General features: G+C 48.3%; 5 protein-coding genes across 5 annotated transcripts; 2 read left to right on the top strand and 3 right to left on the bottom strand.

Annotated features, from left to right (window-relative positions):
- Positions 1-18: 18 nt before the first annotated feature.
- On the bottom strand, positions 19-4,120 carry ONS95_000823 (uncharacterized protein). Its single transcript, XM_058493996.1, has 6 exons — positions 3,152-4,120; positions 2,170-2,991; positions 1,874-2,039; positions 1,607-1,745; positions 1,326-1,382; positions 19-1,234 (listed from the first exon to the last, which is right to left on the bottom strand). Exons 1-6 carry the CDS (start codon positions 3,710-3,712, stop codon positions 250-252), a joined length of 2,730 nt encoding a protein of 909 aa, XP_058364198.1. The 5' UTR covers positions 3,713-4,120; the 3' UTR covers positions 19-249.
- Positions 4,121-4,257: 137 nt separating this feature from the next.
- ONS95_000822 (uncharacterized protein) lies at positions 4,258-6,835 on the bottom strand. Its single transcript, XM_058493995.1, has 5 exons — positions 6,664-6,835; positions 5,756-6,607; positions 5,633-5,696; positions 5,032-5,579; positions 4,258-4,983 (listed from the first exon to the last, which is right to left on the bottom strand). Exons 2-5 carry the CDS (start codon positions 6,130-6,132, stop codon positions 4,770-4,772), a joined length of 1,203 nt encoding a protein of 400 aa, XP_058364197.1. The 5' UTR covers positions 6,133-6,607; positions 6,664-6,835; the 3' UTR covers positions 4,258-4,769.
- Positions 6,836-8,269: 1,434 nt separating this feature from the next.
- On the top strand, positions 8,270-10,408 carry ONS95_000821 (uncharacterized protein; the record flags this gene model as incomplete). Its single annotated transcript, XM_058493994.1, has 5 exons — positions 8,270-8,581; positions 8,800-9,109; positions 9,164-9,688; positions 9,735-9,832; positions 9,881-10,408. 5 exons carry the CDS (start codon positions 8,270-8,272, stop codon positions 10,406-10,408), a joined length of 1,773 nt encoding a protein of 590 aa, XP_058364196.1.
- Positions 10,409-13,777: 3,369 nt separating this feature from the next.
- Positions 13,778-14,819, bottom strand: SEC13 (GTPase-activating protein S13; the record flags this gene model as incomplete). The annotated part of the gene is made up of 3 exons (XM_058493993.1): positions 13,778-14,519; positions 14,572-14,687; positions 14,778-14,819. The coding sequence occupies 3 exons, from the start codon at positions 14,817-14,819 to the stop codon at positions 13,778-13,780; spliced, it is 900 nt and encodes a 299-aa protein (XP_058364195.1).
- Positions 14,820-15,320: 501 nt separating this feature from the next.
- ONS95_000819 (uncharacterized protein) lies at positions 15,321-16,349 on the top strand (the record flags this gene model as incomplete). The annotated part of the gene is made up of 2 exons (XM_058493992.1): positions 15,321-15,434; positions 15,486-16,349. 2 exons carry the CDS (start codon positions 15,321-15,323, stop codon positions 16,347-16,349), a joined length of 978 nt encoding a protein of 325 aa, XP_058364194.1.
- Between the last annotated feature and the right edge of the window lie 1,293 nt (positions 16,350-17,642).

Genomic DNA, 17,642 nt, shown 5'->3' with positions numbered 1-17,642 from the left:
CATCAGCAATGGGAGTTTACTATTGTGTAGTATAGTTTAATAATTCAAAAAACAAATCATAAAATTTGTCCGCTTCTCTCCCTGTCTTTGGTAGTTCGCAATATATCTCTTTCTATCAACCTTTGTTCATGCTGGTGCCTTTCTGTCATGTACGGACTGCGCCGAAGCAAGGCGGCAGATTCTCTTCACTCCCTGCCCTATTCTCAAGTATCTTTCCAACCTATCAAAGTCTCACAGCTAATAAATATCTCACAACTCAAACCCCTCCTCCCCCTCCCAATCGCACAACCACCTCGTCTCGATCCTCTCCTCCCTGCCATCCAACCCCTTCACACCAACGCGGATCTCCTCCCCTGGAACTAGATCAATGAAGTTGTCGTCCCAGACTGCATCTGCGTCTTCATCTTTATCTTTATCTTCATCGGAAGGATTGCATTCTAAGTTTGCGTTGGAGGAAGTGGATACCTTTGGCGGGATGGACAGCACGACGCCTTTAAGCGGTCGATCTGCTGACAGGAGTACAGAACTACCGTCTGTAGATGGCTTGACGGAAACAGATACATCTTTTGCGAAATGGATGAACTTCAATGGTTCTGGCCAGTCGACCCAGCGCGCTAGTTGGACTTGCTCTCCTTTTAAGGCAGACTCGGACTTGGATCCAGGGTTGGGATCAGAATCAGGATCAGAAACCAGGGAAGCATACAGCACAGTCGTGTCCGCGCGCGGTATATCCACCCCTTCCACAATCTCCGTCGTCTGATTCGGCCTCAGCACAATCTTCCTCTCGGCTACATCACCTGGTAGAAGAATCTCCCTCCCCGTCTCGATATCATACGCTGAAAGATGCAATACCGCTGCCAAAGCGGAAGTGCGTCCATTGACCGCCCAGATCGCCGCGCGGGTCCGACTCGCTGGGTAAGACGTTACCATGTAATTCGGTTCGCTGGTGACGAGTCTCTCTATCCCGACGACGACGGGCGCGAGCGCCCGCTTGGTGATGTGGAAGCTGGGTTTGAGGGACAGGGAACTGTCGACCAGGGCCCAGGATGTGCCGGGCCAGATGTCGTTTAGTTGCCAGACGAGGATGCCGGAGCAGAGTTCGGAGCCGGGAGGGCCGAAGGCGCGCCGCCAGTGGTTGTAGGCGTATTTCATGGCTTCGGCTTGCAGGAATTGGGTGCTGTAGATGAAGTCCTTGAGGGGGTTAAAGCGGAAGCGGAAGTTTTCGCCGGAGTACCTGGGGAGAGGATGGGGTTAGTGGGACGTTGGAGGATGGAGGATGGAGGAGGGGAAGGGGAGAGTGAGGTTGAGGAAGGGTCTGGACTTACATTCCGTAGCGACGTTGATGGTTTGGACCTTTGTCGTGGGCATCGAATGTTAGGGATCTATGACTCTGGTTAGCAGCTCGTTCTTGGTATTCCGGTAGAGGTTTAGTGATATGCAGCGAGGTGTGATAGGCATATGAAATGGGAAAGATTGAAAAGGATAAACAGCTAAGCGAGTCCGGCTCTAGAGCGTTCAAGGTGCTCATAATTCTTCCAACTCTTTTTTTGCAGCATGAAAGGAGAGTCTTATCAAGGCTTCAATTAATGGTGGAAAATGTACTTACTGCCAATGTCTCTCTCGTGGGTTGGTGATGGCTTTGTGTAGTGTGCGTATTGAAGGCGCAGATTCGAAACCAAATTCCGATACGAAGCGTGATGTGTAGGCTTTGTACTCTTGATAAGGCGCCATGGGGCCGTGCCATACTGTGTTTAGTCAGTTCTACCATCCAGCTTTCCATTGCCCCATTTTGACAACACGGGGGCACACGCGAATCCTTCCAGTACAAGATTTTAGATTATTGTATGGAGGAACAAGAGGAGATAGGTCTTACCATCCCAGATATGTGTATCTCCCACTGTGATATCGTTGCTTGTCTTGCCTCCATATGGACTACTTCGCCAATACGGCACGTCTCCAGCTAATCGTTCGCATACCTCTGGTAGAACTCTCTCGTATATCTTCCTAGCTGGGAAATTTGTGTTGTCCCATGGTCCCTCCTGTACTGTGTTAGAACTTTACTGATAAGCCATCATCCTTGAAGGTTCGCTCAAAAGAAATCATTTCCCAAAAGTGCCCAATGTGCGAGATAGAGTACCAGGACAAACCGATCCTATCTTGGTGACTTACTTGATCATCAATATCATACTCCCACCCCCACCTCTCCGCCAACATATAATCCTCATTGTTCCCCGCCCAAATCACCAAACTCGCATGATGACCCACCCTCTCAACTTGCTGCTCCGCCTCCTTCTTCACTAACTCCACAAACCCATCCTCAGCCGGGTAATCCCCACATGCAAACAAGAAATCCTGCCACACCAATATCCCCTCCTCATCACACAACCTATAGAACTCGTCGCTTTCCACTATCCCACCGCCCCAGACGCGAATCATGCACTGGTTTCCGGACTTGGCGAGTTTGAGCCAGGAGGAGTACCGAGAGGGTGTCATCCGTGGGAGGAGATAGTCGCCGGGAATCCAGCAGGAACCGCCGCAGAAGATAGAGACATTGTTTATGGAAAAGAGGAAAGATGTTCCCGGTGCGGAGGTGAGAGGGTGTTGGAGGAGTTGGAGCCGGCGGAGGCCAATGGTTCGGGTTTGGGTATGTGATGTGGAGTTTAGGGCGGCTGTCACTGTGTACAGTGGTTGAGCACCGTATGTGAAAGGGTACCAGAGTTCTGGTTTCTTGACCTTGAGAGAGGTGCTGAATGCTCCGGTGGAGGAGACGGGTGTCTCTTGTGTTAGAAGAGTAGATCCTTCAGGGGAGTTGACTGTGAGGATGATGGTACTAGAGGGTTTGGCGGAGGATGTGGTACCGTTGATGGTGATGGTTGCATTGGAGAGGTCCTCAGACACGGACTGGCGAACGAGGAATTGGGAGATGCGTTCTGTGAAGGTCTCGAGCCAGATCTCTTTCCATGGTCCACTGGTGTTAAGGGCTGGGCCCCACTATATGAATATTAGTTGAAGTTCATCTTCAGGTCAAATTGCAAGTAAGAGGTGTAATAGTATGTGCAGAAGTACCGAAGTTACAGAAGCATTCGACAAAGAGCAAGAAACGGGCGGAAGCAGGATAATCGAATTAAACGTAAGAGGAGAGAACACTTACATCCCACCCCCAATGATATTGCGCCTTCCTCACGAACAGCCTCTCCGGTCCTCCAAAATGTACATCTGTCCCATTTCCCTTATAACCAATCCTCTTCATCTCACTCTTCGCGTACGCAGGTGCATTGCTGAACCTCAACTCCAACTCATTCTCCTCTCCATCTTTCTTCAGAAGTCTCGTGACATCGACTCGGTACGAAAGGTGCATGTCACGACCTTCGAGCACTTTCTCGCCGTTGAAGTAGACGGCGACGATGGTGTCAAGCCCGTCAAAAACCAGCTCGGCATTTGACTGGGAGAGAGCTGAGGAATCACTGGAAGTGAGAAGAGGCGAGGGAAATGTGGTTCGATATGTGAAATCTGCGTCGTTAACCCAGAGGCAGTCAAGCTCGTTGGTGTCGAGGTAAGGATCGGGGATTAGTTTGTGATGGAGGAGGTCGATGTGAGCTACGGTGGGAAATTGGGATACAGGTAGCCATGAAGATGCGCAGGAGGAGTTGAGGTTTGTGGTTTGGCGGAATATCCAGTTTTTGGCAATGGCTGTGCGAGTGAGAGGCGACATGTTGAGAAATAAGAGGAGAGTCCGAGAAAATTATGTTTGGCGAGATATATATTTGATAAGAGGCACTTGACTTGACGAATTACGAAATAACAGGGCAAGATCATTCGGCTCAGAACCTCAGAGAAAGGGCAGGTGTAGTATATAAAAGAGAAGCAAGTACAGAGCCTAGTTCAGGGTATCACACATGAATGGCGGGGTTGTGGTTGTAGCGGGGTACGAGTACGCCCGAAACCCCCCACCCCAGTTGTTTACCTGGAACTCCCTTCCATAAACAGAAAGTGGGGGTTGTAATGCTGTGGAAAGAGCCATACATTGTACAGCGAATATGCGCACCCAGAGTTGCTCTGAGGAAGCTTGAGCTTGATTGTTCTGCGGCTTGCCGTATTTGGAGCGGAAGATTTGGGTCCGTTGCGACTGCGGTTACTGCATGTAACAAGTCAATAGCCGGCTTGCTTTTGAAGTTGAATTCGTTCGGCTATCCAAGAAGGAATGCCGTGGCTCTATCAGACTTTGTATGAGAGTTGAGAAAGTAGAGTGACTATCCCCGTAAGATCTGTTTGTAGTGAAATGGGGTGCTAGTTGACTTGACGCTTCTTCAAACCTGCGAATATTATTTCAATCATGGCTGGGCCCTCTCGATAGCGACCTTCTTTTATTGTACAATATCCATTGTACCTGTGGTATCAAAACGTCAGAAATTTCCATCACATATGTTGAATCAATTTCCAAGCCCACCGCCACTGTCTCGAAATGTCCTGGCAAGCCTGCTCCTCAACCTGATCCTAGCTCCAAAGAAATAAACAAAGTATATCAGAGCACATAAACCAAATGATATGAACCCAATCGTAGCCACAGCCCATTTCGTAGACATATTCTCAAACATGAGCACGCCCAAATGAGCGAGTCCAGCTGCCATCAGGAATGAAGGAATCAAGAAAGCAGCGATGGCAGAGCCTGCTACATTCGGATATGAATCAGTAATGTAGTTGAGCATACTGAGCCAAAGCAGGGGATCGGCGAAGCCCAGCACGCCACCAGCCACTATTGGAGACCAGTATCATGTCTTGCCATCGCTCGTGAATGCAAACCAGAGAAGTGTGACAGGGAATAGCCAGACTGTCACGAGTGACACGAGGAATTGCGCTTCTGGACGGTTGGTGCCATGCTTCTTCCTGTCGCGGGTGTAGAACCAGGTCTGGACTGGGATGAAGCAGAACATGATTAGAACACCGACGACGAAGTTCAGGTATGTGAGATCCGCGGAGATGATACTACTCATTGTCAAGAGGTATTTTCCTAGGGTACGAGGGAGAACTTACAACAGCCCGTTGTTGATGACAAAGACGTCAAAGACTCCATCCAGATACAAGAACAAGATACCATATGCGAATCCATTGTATATTCCCAGGCAGAGCACAATTGGCTCGCTCAGCATGATGCGGAAAGTCATCGTAGTGACGAACCGGAACTCTTTCCAAACATTAACTCTGCTTGTCAGAATAGCTTTCTCATCAGAATCAACATCTTGAGCTTTAGAAGCGGCCTTGGCAATGACCACTCGAGGGAGAGTTTCCGGGACAAAACACATAACGACTGCGAATCCAAAGCCGATTATAACGTTGATGAGGAATATCCATTTGAGATCAAGAGAGGTGTTATTGGTGATCCAGCCCCCGACAGGTGATCCAATGGAAGGCCCGACGTTGGCGCTAACAACAAAAAGGGCCATTGCTTGACCTGCGCGGTCGACATCGCCAAACAAATCCGCAATTGTACCAGCTACATTCGAGAGAGCAGTCGATCCGGCGATGCCACTGAGAAACATGAAGATAACCAGCATGGGTAGATTGCGGGCATAAGCAGTACCCTGTCCCGTGATTAGTCCCTTTACTGTATTGAAATCATCCGAAGCTTACTCACGAGGTTCAGAATTGCATAGCAAGCGATGCTCCCAACATAGACCCATTTGCGACCACCGATATCCCTATTTGGACATATATTAGCTCGGTAATGGATTTAAACGTGATACTATGCTGGACTTACGAGAGAGGACCCATGAAAGCTGGGCCGACCGCATTACCGACGATAAATAGACTTTGACCGAGGGTGACAACTTGTGTGCTTCCTCCCCATTTCTCCTGTATCAACCCCTCTGCGCCAAGATATGTTGTACTAGTCAAAGTAACAAAGACCTGGAGCCAACAGTAGATGATAATAATTCCCCATCGTTTCCAGGCTGGCCAATGCATAGGATGATGCACATCTTTTGCCTTCACAAGTTCGAACATCGCCAGTGTCGTATCTTCGTCTCGAGCTGGAGATATGGGATTTTCTGATTTGACAGTTCCACGTTCTAGCTCACGGCTTGGAACCGGAGCATTTTCCTTGTCCAAAGACTTCTGGTCGCTATGTGGAGCCATTTCATTTCCAATTGAATAAATAATCACGATTATCAATTATGGACACTACTAAATGCCTTCTCCAAGAATCGAGAAGAAATAAAGAAATTCCTCTGAGTAAAGGTTGCAATTGAACGAGAGATACGTAACAGGAAAGGGGAAGGAAAGAGCATTTACATAAACCTGCCCAACCCACCAAGCCCACAGATAGGCATATTTGGGAGTTTGTGAATGACGATTAGCACTCGCTGTACCAAACCATCGTCGAGGTGTGCCCTGTCAAGCATCCCAGACGAACTGCTAGACGTTCCACTTAGGGCATTGAATGGAGCGGGAGTCCACAAATCCTGTAGGTGGGCTCGGCAGAGGCTCGAAGTCCACTCGTCAATCTGCTTTTGCTGGAAGCGTCGGCTTTACTTCTGATTCGGGGTCTTGGCCTTATTAGGACTCTCTGGAAGGTCGCGGGTTGAAAGGGATGGGTGTTCAAGGAATGATTGTTTCGTCAGCGATGGAAAATCCCGAGAAAGCAAGTGTGGCTGATCAAACCTGCATTTGATGACTGTCAGGACTCTACTCTTCCTCGTCTGGGAAGCTAATGCTTGATTCCACTGGTCATGATACTGGGATTTTCGCTTCGGATTGGGGATCATCTAGGAGGGCCATGACTTGATATAAGGATCCAGCTGGGTATCAAGGATTTGCTGGAAAGGTGCTAAGCTTTTGCTGGATTTTCGGTTGCAAGCTCAGCGCCCAAGCGGGCGAGGATCTTGGAGCGTGTGCACGTGATGCGTTACTGTGGCGACGACGAAGCGAAGACGGTATTGATTCAAGTGGAGGTGAGTTGGCCAGGTCGATGCTAGTATAGTCGAGACCTACAAATTGTTCTCTGAACTGCCTTTGCCCTTCATTGCTGCTCATGCATATCTTGATCAAACAAAAGTTGAGCCGCTGAGGAGAAAGATCGCAAATTCATCGATTGCTTAGAGAAAATAGAATAACTTCCGTACAGAACACTCGATGGCTTATAATATGCCAGGCTAATTTGAATCACTATTCAAGGAAGCAGCAAAAGCAGTGAGAAGGTGATTTTGTAGAGCCGGAAAATAGTCGAGAAAGTCGTTGGCGTACTTGACCTGTGGCACGTATCAACGAAGTCCATGCTACTGAGCTTGAGCTTAGCTGCTCTGCGCATAACGAGAATACCTTTCAACCAGGAAAGAACAAATTGTCTATAACAACTGTGATTCCCATGCTTGTTGGGGTTTTCTACATTAAAGTGAAAATAGATGGTGTTGAGTTACAACTCTCGGGAGGCAGCCATTCCTTTCCCTGGGCCTCTTGAATCTTTCCCACATTCGTACGTTAAATCTAAAACAGCATATCCCACGGAGTTCAACAAGTTCGCTACTTTAAGATAGTCCTGAAAAGTGCGTGTGCGAGGTGATTGTCCGTCTGGATTCGGAAGTCGCGTCTGTTTAGGTTGGCGAAAACGTCCTCAATTCATCCTGTCCTGTTCCTTCTGTTCACTTTCACCATCATGCACTCTCCATCACTCCCAAGACCCAGCCCGCCTTCATTGGTAAAGACATTCTTAAACACCAGATATCGACAGACTTGCCAGTGTCTATTGCAGAAACATCGTTCTTACTGCTCTGGAATCCACCGATTTCGCACCTTCATCATCGTATTCACCCATCAACATCAACCCCAGCCCTTCCTGGCCTACGCGCGCTCCCACAACCACAACCCCAATTTTTCATTTTGTTTCACTGTCTCAAAGTCTCCCAAGATTCATCCATCACCATCCGCCAGAGTGTCCTGAACACAGGCAATTGTATTTTGGTAAGTCAGTCGGTCACCGGCCGGCACCTGCTGCAGACCTTGTCATTGCTATTAACGTTTCCAAGTATCAGACAAGCTTGCTCTTCATCAGTCCAATAATTGCTTTTGGCAAATCATCTTGCTCCTTACAATCATCCTTCAGCCGTCGGAGGCACTGCCGTCAAGCATCGACACCAAGTGTCCTGTTTAACAGCCACATCTATTGTAGGTCATCCACCACCTTACCGGAGACAACCACTGACCCATTGCACATTCAGAAGCACCCAGCTCCTACCATCCAATCGCACTGCTTAGGTAGAAGTACCACTCGGTCGTCATGGTCCGAACCAGATCCTCGCGCCATGCGCCTTTGAAGGAGAAACCAGAAGAGAAGTACCGCGCTACCGAATATGAATGGGACGAGGAACCAGACAAAAACCACCCCGCAAAGAAGCTAGAAGTCCGTAGAGCAATCGTCTCCCCAAATTCCAAGAGAGGTCGCGAATTCACAGGTTCACATTGTGATGATATCGAGGATGAGGATCATAAGGGAATTTGGAGAAAACGCGCCAAACGATTCAAGCGTAGTTCTTCGATCGAAGTTCAAGAACCCGCTGCTGGGAAATTATTCAAGAGCATTCCAACTGAGGTACGTACTTTCATTCTCTCAAATTCTCTATGAGCTCCCACACATCAAATGGAGGCACACTTTCACATCACTCATCACACGACCATGGCACGCAATTATCCACACATTCGCATATTAAGGTCCACATGCAAACTTGTGCACGAATCTACCATCTTCTACCCCAAGTCATTATAGCACTCTTGACAGCTTTGGGCACAGCTGATTTGCCTTCGATCCAGATTCACCAGTACATCGCTTTATTCCTCCCCGAAGACAACGATATTTTCCGCTACAGCTTAATCTGCAAGAAAGCATACTCCTCAATCACAGACAGTGTCTGGCGTAAGCGCTTCGCCACGGTCTTTGATGATGTCAATGGTCTCAGTCCGAGGGATGCTACTAAGATATACCGGTTCCGAAAGAATCTCTGTTTGAAGTGGACTTGCTTTGACCTCAACCAACATGGAATTCTGTTAAACAAGGATATCATAGCTTATCAGGCCAGCAATCAACGAGATGTCCTCAACGCTTTCCGAGGCTTACTTCTTGGTACGTCTTGACTATGAGTATGTACTGCCAGCACATGCTGACCGTATTTGACAGAATCGAATGCCTGCCAGGTCAAAAATCGATACTATGGTCACGTCTTTGTCGAGGGACGAAACTTGAAGTTCATCAAGCACCTACTCGAAGATGATGTTGATATTGTCGACGCGATCTTCAACACGAGCTTTGATAAGGACACCAATGATGCCTCCAGCTTCAAAAAGATTGTAACGGCTGATGCAACAGACTCGCTCATTTACGTCATTCAGCTCTTACTCACTCCATTCTCTCTGAATCGAGGCTGCTGCAATGGCAAGGTTGGACATTTCGATATCTCTCAATACCAAGCGTACTCCACAGCAAAAGTACAGCCAGTTTTCAAGGGTCTTTATAAGCAACAAGTCAACATTCGTTGGCTCCTGCACGTTGTCAACTTCTTCAAGTTCCACCTGAAGTCGGAAGGTGAGGGACTCCTCGCGCATGAGTATCGACTCCTTGAGAATGACGAGTTCCCCCAATTCTGGTCCGGTCATATCAAGGGTGGAACCCAACCACTAGCGCGTCACTGGAAGAGTGCACACAGTAAGTACATGTCCGACACTACATTAATTTACTGACACGATACCAGTGTACATGGAGGAAAGAACTTTGGCGAGCTTGAGAGCATGGGATGGCCACAAGAGCGTAGTCCACACAGACTCCTTGGATGGTAATGAGTCTTTCGAGGTAGGGGACACACATCTGCAACCCTGAATGTAGCTAATCCATACCCAGGACATGGATCTGTTTTTCGACAAGGACACGAGCCCGAAGTACAATTGGCCCAAGAACTTCGAGAATTTGCTGTGCAGCAATCCGTTCGAAGATCCAGCTCAACAACGCAAAGCAAAGATAGCTCATGTTTTTCTGGAGAACACACCTGGTGCGAAGCAATTCTGGGGCAGCTGCAGAGGCTCGCAGACCGGACATGTTTTTGGCCGAGTTCACGCTTTGACAACTCAGCAAGGCTTCCATGGTTTCCAACGCCTGACAATGATGAAGTACTACACTGAGAAGGATACCAACGGTCACGACATCTATGATCCATTCCAAGTTTGGTGCTACGAAGGCTGTGTTCTGCCAGGTGGTCGCATTGTTGTTGGCCGATGGTGGAGTGCGCTCGGTGATCCCAAGTCTTCCACCACCAACTCAGGCCCTTTTCTCTGGTGGAACGTTCATCGAGGCGGTGTTGACGAGATTACGGAGAATGAAGCTATCGAATTCATGGACACTTACGCTGATCTGATGTCCTCTCCCATCTAGTCAACCAATCCGCCAACGATACGAGGGGAGAGTCAAAATCCGAGAGCAACAACACAGTCCCAGTAGTCAAACTAATTACTGAATATCTAAAACATCACCGTAGACCATGCAGACTTGATTCTGTCATCTGTTGTGTCAGGTCTTTGGCCCCAAAGGTCAACGAGCTTTTGTCTAAGATTTTATCTTCGCCCTTCGACACTTCATGCAGTCGCATAGGGCTCCAAGCTTAGCCATATGATTTTCCATTTGAAAGTTGCTTATCCGCTCCTTCATGGAGCTCTGAAGACCGATAACCAGCTGCTTCACAAGCATATAGCCCAGCATGTTCTTTCCTTTGAAAAGTTGCATTTTGCAACCCACTCTTTTACATTTTCTTGTCATATTTTGACGCACACACTCTTTTGATTTATGGTTGCATGATGGATAACGAAAAAAAGAATGAATCTGGATAGCGGCAAGATCAGTGGATGAATATACGCAGAATGACTTGGCTGATAGAGAGAGGTCATTGGAGTTTGCTTGTAGCACAGCATGCTACCCGTAGATTCCGTTCTGGAGCCAATTGACTTCTTCTTCACATCTCAAAGCTTCATGATTGTGATTTTTGTGAATCTGATTGTGGTATGTTGATAGCCTGGGCCGATCGCTTCGTACACGCCTGGTTTGAGGTACTGCAAAGTAAGCTGCCATGGTGATCTCACTAGGTAGGTAGTTTGGGTCGAAGTGGGGCGAGTGGTCAAGTCTCGCTTAACGGAAAATTATAGGAGAGATCCCAAAGGCCCAAAAAAGTTCTGAGAGGCCAAAAACTTTCTAAGAGCTCTGTCAAAGTATAAAAAGTCCTTAAAAATAGCCTTATGGGGCAGATGATATTTCTGGTATGCTGGAGATGTGTTTTAACAAGTCAATACACAGTGAAGAGGGTCGAGGGTGGGTTTTGGTCACCGTCGCTGGCTTGCTGGCGACCTCAGGGACGCAACTTCCCTCGTCGACGAGTATGCTGGCATGGGCGGGTGCAGAAAAGACACAGTTGATAGTGAGTTGGTAGATGGGGCCCGAAGTCCAGGATCGGCTGTAGATTTTATGGGCTGATGAGGCAGCGACTTCATGGCATAAGTTGCTGTCAGTACACTCCAGGGTCCATTCCAAGGCAGTACAGGAAGATGGGCAAAATTATCAACATAGCTGGCAAGTACAGCAAGCGGACAGTAGAAGAAGACCAATACGGAAGAACAGCAAGGAAAAAGAAGAGCAAAAAATTGGAGGGAATTTAACCCTTGAAAACCCCCCGAAAGAGGCTTCGATCAACACCAGTTCCCCAAGCCAGCTACCACCACCTCCTCACTGCCCTCTAACAGCCATCCCCTTCCCCAATTCCTCACTACCACCACCATCTCACTTCCAATCCTCCCAACCTCCGCTCGGGGCTCAGACGGCGCCTTGCTTCGAAGTCCCTATCACTCTCCTCCCCTGAAATCCATCTCACTACCCTATAACAGCCCACCCACTGACCCCTATCCTGCCTACCACCACCGCCTCACTTCCAGTCCTCCCACCCACCGCTCGGGGCTCGAGTGCGCCTTGCATCGTCGGAGGAGGATCGTTCGTTCGTGGTCGTCTCGGGGCTCGAATGCGCCTTGCGTCGGGGGGAGGGAGTCCCTGTAACATATCAGCTCACTCACTGAAGGTTAGCCTCCAGAGCCTGATAGTGATGACCGCCCAACCTCAAGACAAGGTTGGTGTTGCGCGATCCTTACACCTGGCTGTTTTGCTTGGTTTGTTAATAGTACTGTCATATTTCGATACATATTTGCTCTGTTTGCTTGCCTGGCGGCGTTATTTGGGTACTGAACTCTGCTACGGGAATGGTTCTTGCAAGAGCCCGTGAAATGCCGGGTCTAGAGGGAGATGGGTTAGGAGAGGTTGGGTGAGGCGTAATAGGGGATGATGTAGGAGGGGAGGAGGGTGATGGACCGTGCGTGTGGTGTTGAGGCATCATGGGACGGTGTATAGGACGAGAGTGCTATGTAACATGATTAACGATCGAGAGATGTGAGGCCTTGTTTGTCTGGAAACTCCTTCCACGTATTGCTATTACAAGAGGGAGACGAGGAGTTATAAACTTAACTTTCCATCATGCTCTTGTGTGCGCACATGCTTCGGGAATGGCATATTACTGCCGATCGCGACTCATGGAAGCTACGACTGGATAACGTAGAGACAACGTGCTCTCATGTGCCTGATCTGCAACAGGGCTGACATTGCTTTGCAAAAAGTCATAAGATAGAGCATAAGCAGCTTACTTGCCAAGCTCGTAGCACTTATGGAGAGTTCGATCGTAGCTGGCAGGACGTATGATCCACGATAGTTGGCATAACACAGTGTGATAGGGACATTGTGGTCTTGAAAAGTCTTTGATTCTACAAAAGGTTTTGACAGAATGACATCTCGGACTGTAAAGAAATAGGGAGGAAGGTGCGCGCAGTCCATTTACAAATAGTATTTCAGTGTTAGTGTTAAATCTCGTCATTGGGATTTGGACTGGTAGCGTCTGCTTAATACAGATGAACAGAAACTCCATTGCGTACTGCTGGCAGAACGACGACTAATTTACGGTACAATAATACGAGAGGAGAGTATGTGACAACCTTGGATACTGGCGATAGAGCCATAGGGGCAAGACTGATGTACTTGCTTCATCACAACTATCTGGCGGGATAGGTGACGTGCTTGGACAATCGAATACAATACAAATTGCGCATTGTCTAATGCTCGCACAGGTGAGAGCAGGATGGAACTTTACTTTGCATTTATTTTGGGTTCACCTGTTGAAGGAACTCAAACGGAGCCATCTTTGATGATCATTGCTTGCGAAGTCCATCAACACAAGTGTCCCAATTCAAAGTAAGAACTCTGCTGTTCTAAGAGATTGTAGGCTAGCAAGGAGTCGCGCAGAATATGGCATGGGAACAGTCGCCCAAAGAAGCAAGCCATACTACTCCAAATGTATCCCTACGTCTGACTAAGAGCTTCGAGGACTGCTAAAGTGACTCCTTGGAAGATGGCAGGTCCAGGCCAAGACTAAATTTCTAAGATCAAAGAGAAATTGACGGCCCAATTCAAAAACACTGGCAAGAGGAATGTCTGAAAAATTAGGCATATAAAATAGCAGATAAATGGCAGTAAATAGTAGCATGATGTGTGAAAAGCAACAAATATATGGTGTTAAGTAGATATACCACGCCTCACTACGTCCAGATGCCTTGCACCGGGGCTTTCATAACCTCTTGTCATTCAAATGCTAAGCTTACAAGCTTTTCGTTCCCCGAAACGCCATGACCTATCCTCCTTGCGCGGATCTACCATGTTCTATCACTCCTCGATAGTCTTCACACATTCCCACTCTCCCCTCAGGTTCTCCTTCCACAGACTGACTTTATTATCTCCTGCACTGACTGCCAATACGTTCCCGCTCAAACTCCAGCTAACTCTCCAGAGTACCACGTCAAAATTCAAGACCTTGCTGTTCCACACACCTGGTTGGCTAGGATCACTCGTCCAGATCCGAACCGTCTTATCCTGACTGGCAGACGCGATATAGCTCTTTTGGAGGACTGTAGGGGACCAGGCTACGTCACGAACCCAATCTGTATGACCCGTCAATGGCTCTCGCTCCTGTGTGTAGTTCTGCGACGCAGCATCGAAGCTCCAAAGTCTCAGCATATTGTCGCTTCCTCCTGTAACAAATCTTCGTACGCCTCCCTGACCGCCTGCGCTCGAAACCAGCGAACCAGGACTTGTGCTTGGTGCCCAGGAAACAGAATTGACTCCAATGCCGTGCGCGTGGAAGATCTTGTGGTCCATCGAGTTATCCTTGAATTCGAGAACAGAAACCATGCCATCAGAAGAAGCGCATGCAAGCAAGCAACCAGATTCGTGTGGTGACCAGGAGATGATGTTTACGGATGCAGTGTGCAAAGCGAAATCGAAGACTCTGGTCCACGTCGTGCCTTGTTCGCGCCAAATGAAGACTTTGCCATCGTAGCTGGCAGATGCGAGGATATTGCCGTACTTTGGATGCGCCCATGAGACCGACCAAACGGCGCCTTCGTGACTTCGAGCCTGTTAGCTGTTTGTCGGACAAAGTGAGTGGAGGTAAGACTTGCCCTTTGAGGGTTTCTGTGAGACGATGCGATTCGCCCTCTACCTCAAAGATCTTTACTGTCTTATCGGAAGAGCATGTTGCAAGTCGCCGGCCGTAGTAATCTAGGACTGCATCGTGCTGGAAAGGCCGTTAGTCTTCATTCGTCTAGAAGACTTATGGATGCGACAGGGCTTGAGACGTCCAATTTATGTGGGATTCAAAACTTACAATCATATCATCATGCCCGGAGTTTGAAATAACTTGTGCCATCTTGACCGAAGGTGTGGAATGTTGTGGTCAAGGTGGTCGTGGTATCAGAGCTGTTCGAGAAACGATATCAGAGCTTCAAGCCAGGTTGTCTCCAGAAAGTCGTAACGGAGAATGCCGAACGGCAGGGCCAGGTCCAGCCTTCCGAGCCCGAGGAAATCCCGAGCTCGGCTTGTGACTTTGGCCCGTTCGACTTCATCCACTTTCGCGGAGTGTATCAACTGCACTTCACTCAAATAACATATTTCACTTGCACGCAGCTTTCAACTGTATGTTTAAAGACCATTGTATATTACACTAATAGGTCTATTCCTTCCTTAGCACCCACATACCACCGCCTCTGGATAAACCTCGGGAATCCGGACAAAGAGACAACGTGCCTCGGCTCATTTCCACCGCGAATTCGCCTTCGAATCAAACAACCACCACTTCCACACTTCGAACAAATCTTCAAGTAGCTCCTCGAACAACTTTTTGATACAGTGGAGACATCAAGCATTCACCATGGCCGACTCCATGTGTGGACCTTCAAATGCGCTCCAGAACTTCCAGAAGCATAGTACCGTAGACCGGACATTGCAACAAGACCGCCTAATCTCGCGGCATTCACCTGCGCAGGTAGAGTTCAGCTTTGATCCCTTGACGCTTCAGTGGGACTGACTCCTCTAGGGCTTTCGTTCCTCTCCTGGTCCCAATGCCGGCCTTCTAGATCCAGATTTCGAAGCGTTCCAAGCAGGGCAACTACCTCTTGACCAGAGCCACCAACCACAAGGCTTCTCACACGCTCCCCAGAACTTCCAACAGCCCGTACCCTCAGGCTGGGCATCCGACTTTCAACAACTACATATCTCATCTCCACCTCCTCAGTTCCAACGACAACCGTTCAATCCACAAGTACAACAAAGACAAAATGAAGGAGGGTGGCATGAAGAGTTCGCACGGCAGCAAGGCCAGATGTCGGGAATGGGTCAGATGCCTAGCCAAATGAATCCTCAATTTCGGCCTATGGGTGGGCTAAACATGACATCTCAGTATATGGGAGGCTTTGCGCAACCCCAAGCAAGCATTTCAGCGTCTCAGCAAACACAGCAGCCTATAGAGGCCTCCGATGAGGCATTCGCTCGGGCATTCGAGGAAGCAGAGAGAGCAGCGGCTCTCGAGGCCGGTCAGGAGACGAGTCAAGAGCAAAGTGTCGAAATGGGCCAAGACATTCTTATCAATGAATCTGCAGAGAGACTTATGGAGGATTCTTCCGATTTACTGGACCAGCAACGAATTGGCGCAGACACAATCCACGATCCTCTAGATCAAACGTCAGAAGCACGAGAGCAGCAGAATAATCCAGATGATCTGTCCAAGACTGCCGGTCAGTTGTTGAATAGTGTGCAGAAGGACCAAAGTACCAAGTTTCAAAACAGTCAATTTCTACAGTTGATGCGTTTGTTTAGAGACAAAGAGGCTACGGTTGAAGGTGATCAAGTTGTGGCGCTCGGGACGGGGATGCGTCAAGATGCTCTGAAGGTCACACCTTGACCTTATGTATTTTAGGACAATCATTCTGACTTAATGCGCAGAAACAAATATTAGAAGTTTCAAAAGCACTTGAAGACATTTATTGTCAGCGAGAGTGGCCAGACTATGGGGAGATGCGGCTTGCTCGTTCCGTGTTCTATTGCTTGTTTGAAATTGAGCGCCTAGGAGCTCTCATGGAGCTAGAAACACTCAAAGACCTTACAGCGCCATTCAATGCCGTCCAGCGCACATTTGACCAAAATTTCTTCCAAGACAGATTTCCTTTCCTCGTAAAAATGGCCCGTGTTGCCACACACAACACCTTTTACCAGCTCCGAAATGACCAAGCAAGCCTCCCCTTCAAGGGAAAAGCTGCAGATATTCGAGCAGCAAACACTGAAATCGACAACAGTCTTTCGACATGTCTTTCTGTCCAGTCAAATGAAACAGCACCCGAACACGTTACCTACCTCCTCTCTGCCAGCCTTCCAAGCGAAATATCCTCCGTCCTCAACGTTCTACCATATACTTTCAAATCAAGCCAACAGCCTGAAGAGATGAGAGACATGGCGGAGGAAAGCATTGGAAGGGTAAGAATGAGAGAAGGTTTTGTGGCTTGAAATCGCTTCATTTGGAGCAGCGAACCTTGTGTGTTTAGAAAAGATTTGGATCTGGATTTGCTTTGATGGCGCAGCCAACCTTGTAAAATATCAATGTTACGGTGCACAGATCTTATTATTGGACTACATAAGAAGGGAACGTTTCAAGTAGTTTACTACAGCTACGATCGGACGTCAGAATACGTTTGCTATCATATGGGAAGAACATTCACTCGAATGCAATGTTGAGGTAGTGCAGGCTTGCATACAGCTTTATGGTGGGACAGTCGATTGTTTACACTTCAGGTTACGAGTGAGCAGCTACAAACACACGCCCAGCGGATTCAGACTCCCCGTAAGTACGACACGCCGTGTGTCCCGAGACCGAGCATTGAAGCCGCATCGACAAATGCATATAGTCTACTCTCAAGATCTGGTCCCAAGCCACCAGGTGGCAAGTTCATCTATCCAGCCTTGGCGAGAGGGTTTTCCAGACGGAAGTGCAGGGGAATTCATCCAGAATTAAGCGAGCCCCTGTGATTTCCTCCTGGACATCGCGGGGGAACTTCTTCCTGTATGCTGCGAGGCTGTGAGGCCAGCAACTCGGAACATTATGAACGGTTTCTAAATATACATTGGAATCCGGAGGCCAAATTGAATCTTGGTCTTGTCGATGTCAAGCTTCATGCGCCAAATGCAGTCCAAAGTTTGGATG

The sequence above is a fragment of the Cadophora gregata genome, assembly GCF_030347475.1.
Source record: "Cadophora gregata isolate MNR1 chromosome Unknown scaffold_1, whole genome shotgun sequence".
NCBI classification, from domain to species: domain Eukaryota; kingdom Fungi; phylum Ascomycota; class Leotiomycetes; order Helotiales; family Ploettnerulaceae; genus Cadophora; species Cadophora gregata.
This window is presented reverse-complemented; position numbering and strand designations above follow the sequence as displayed.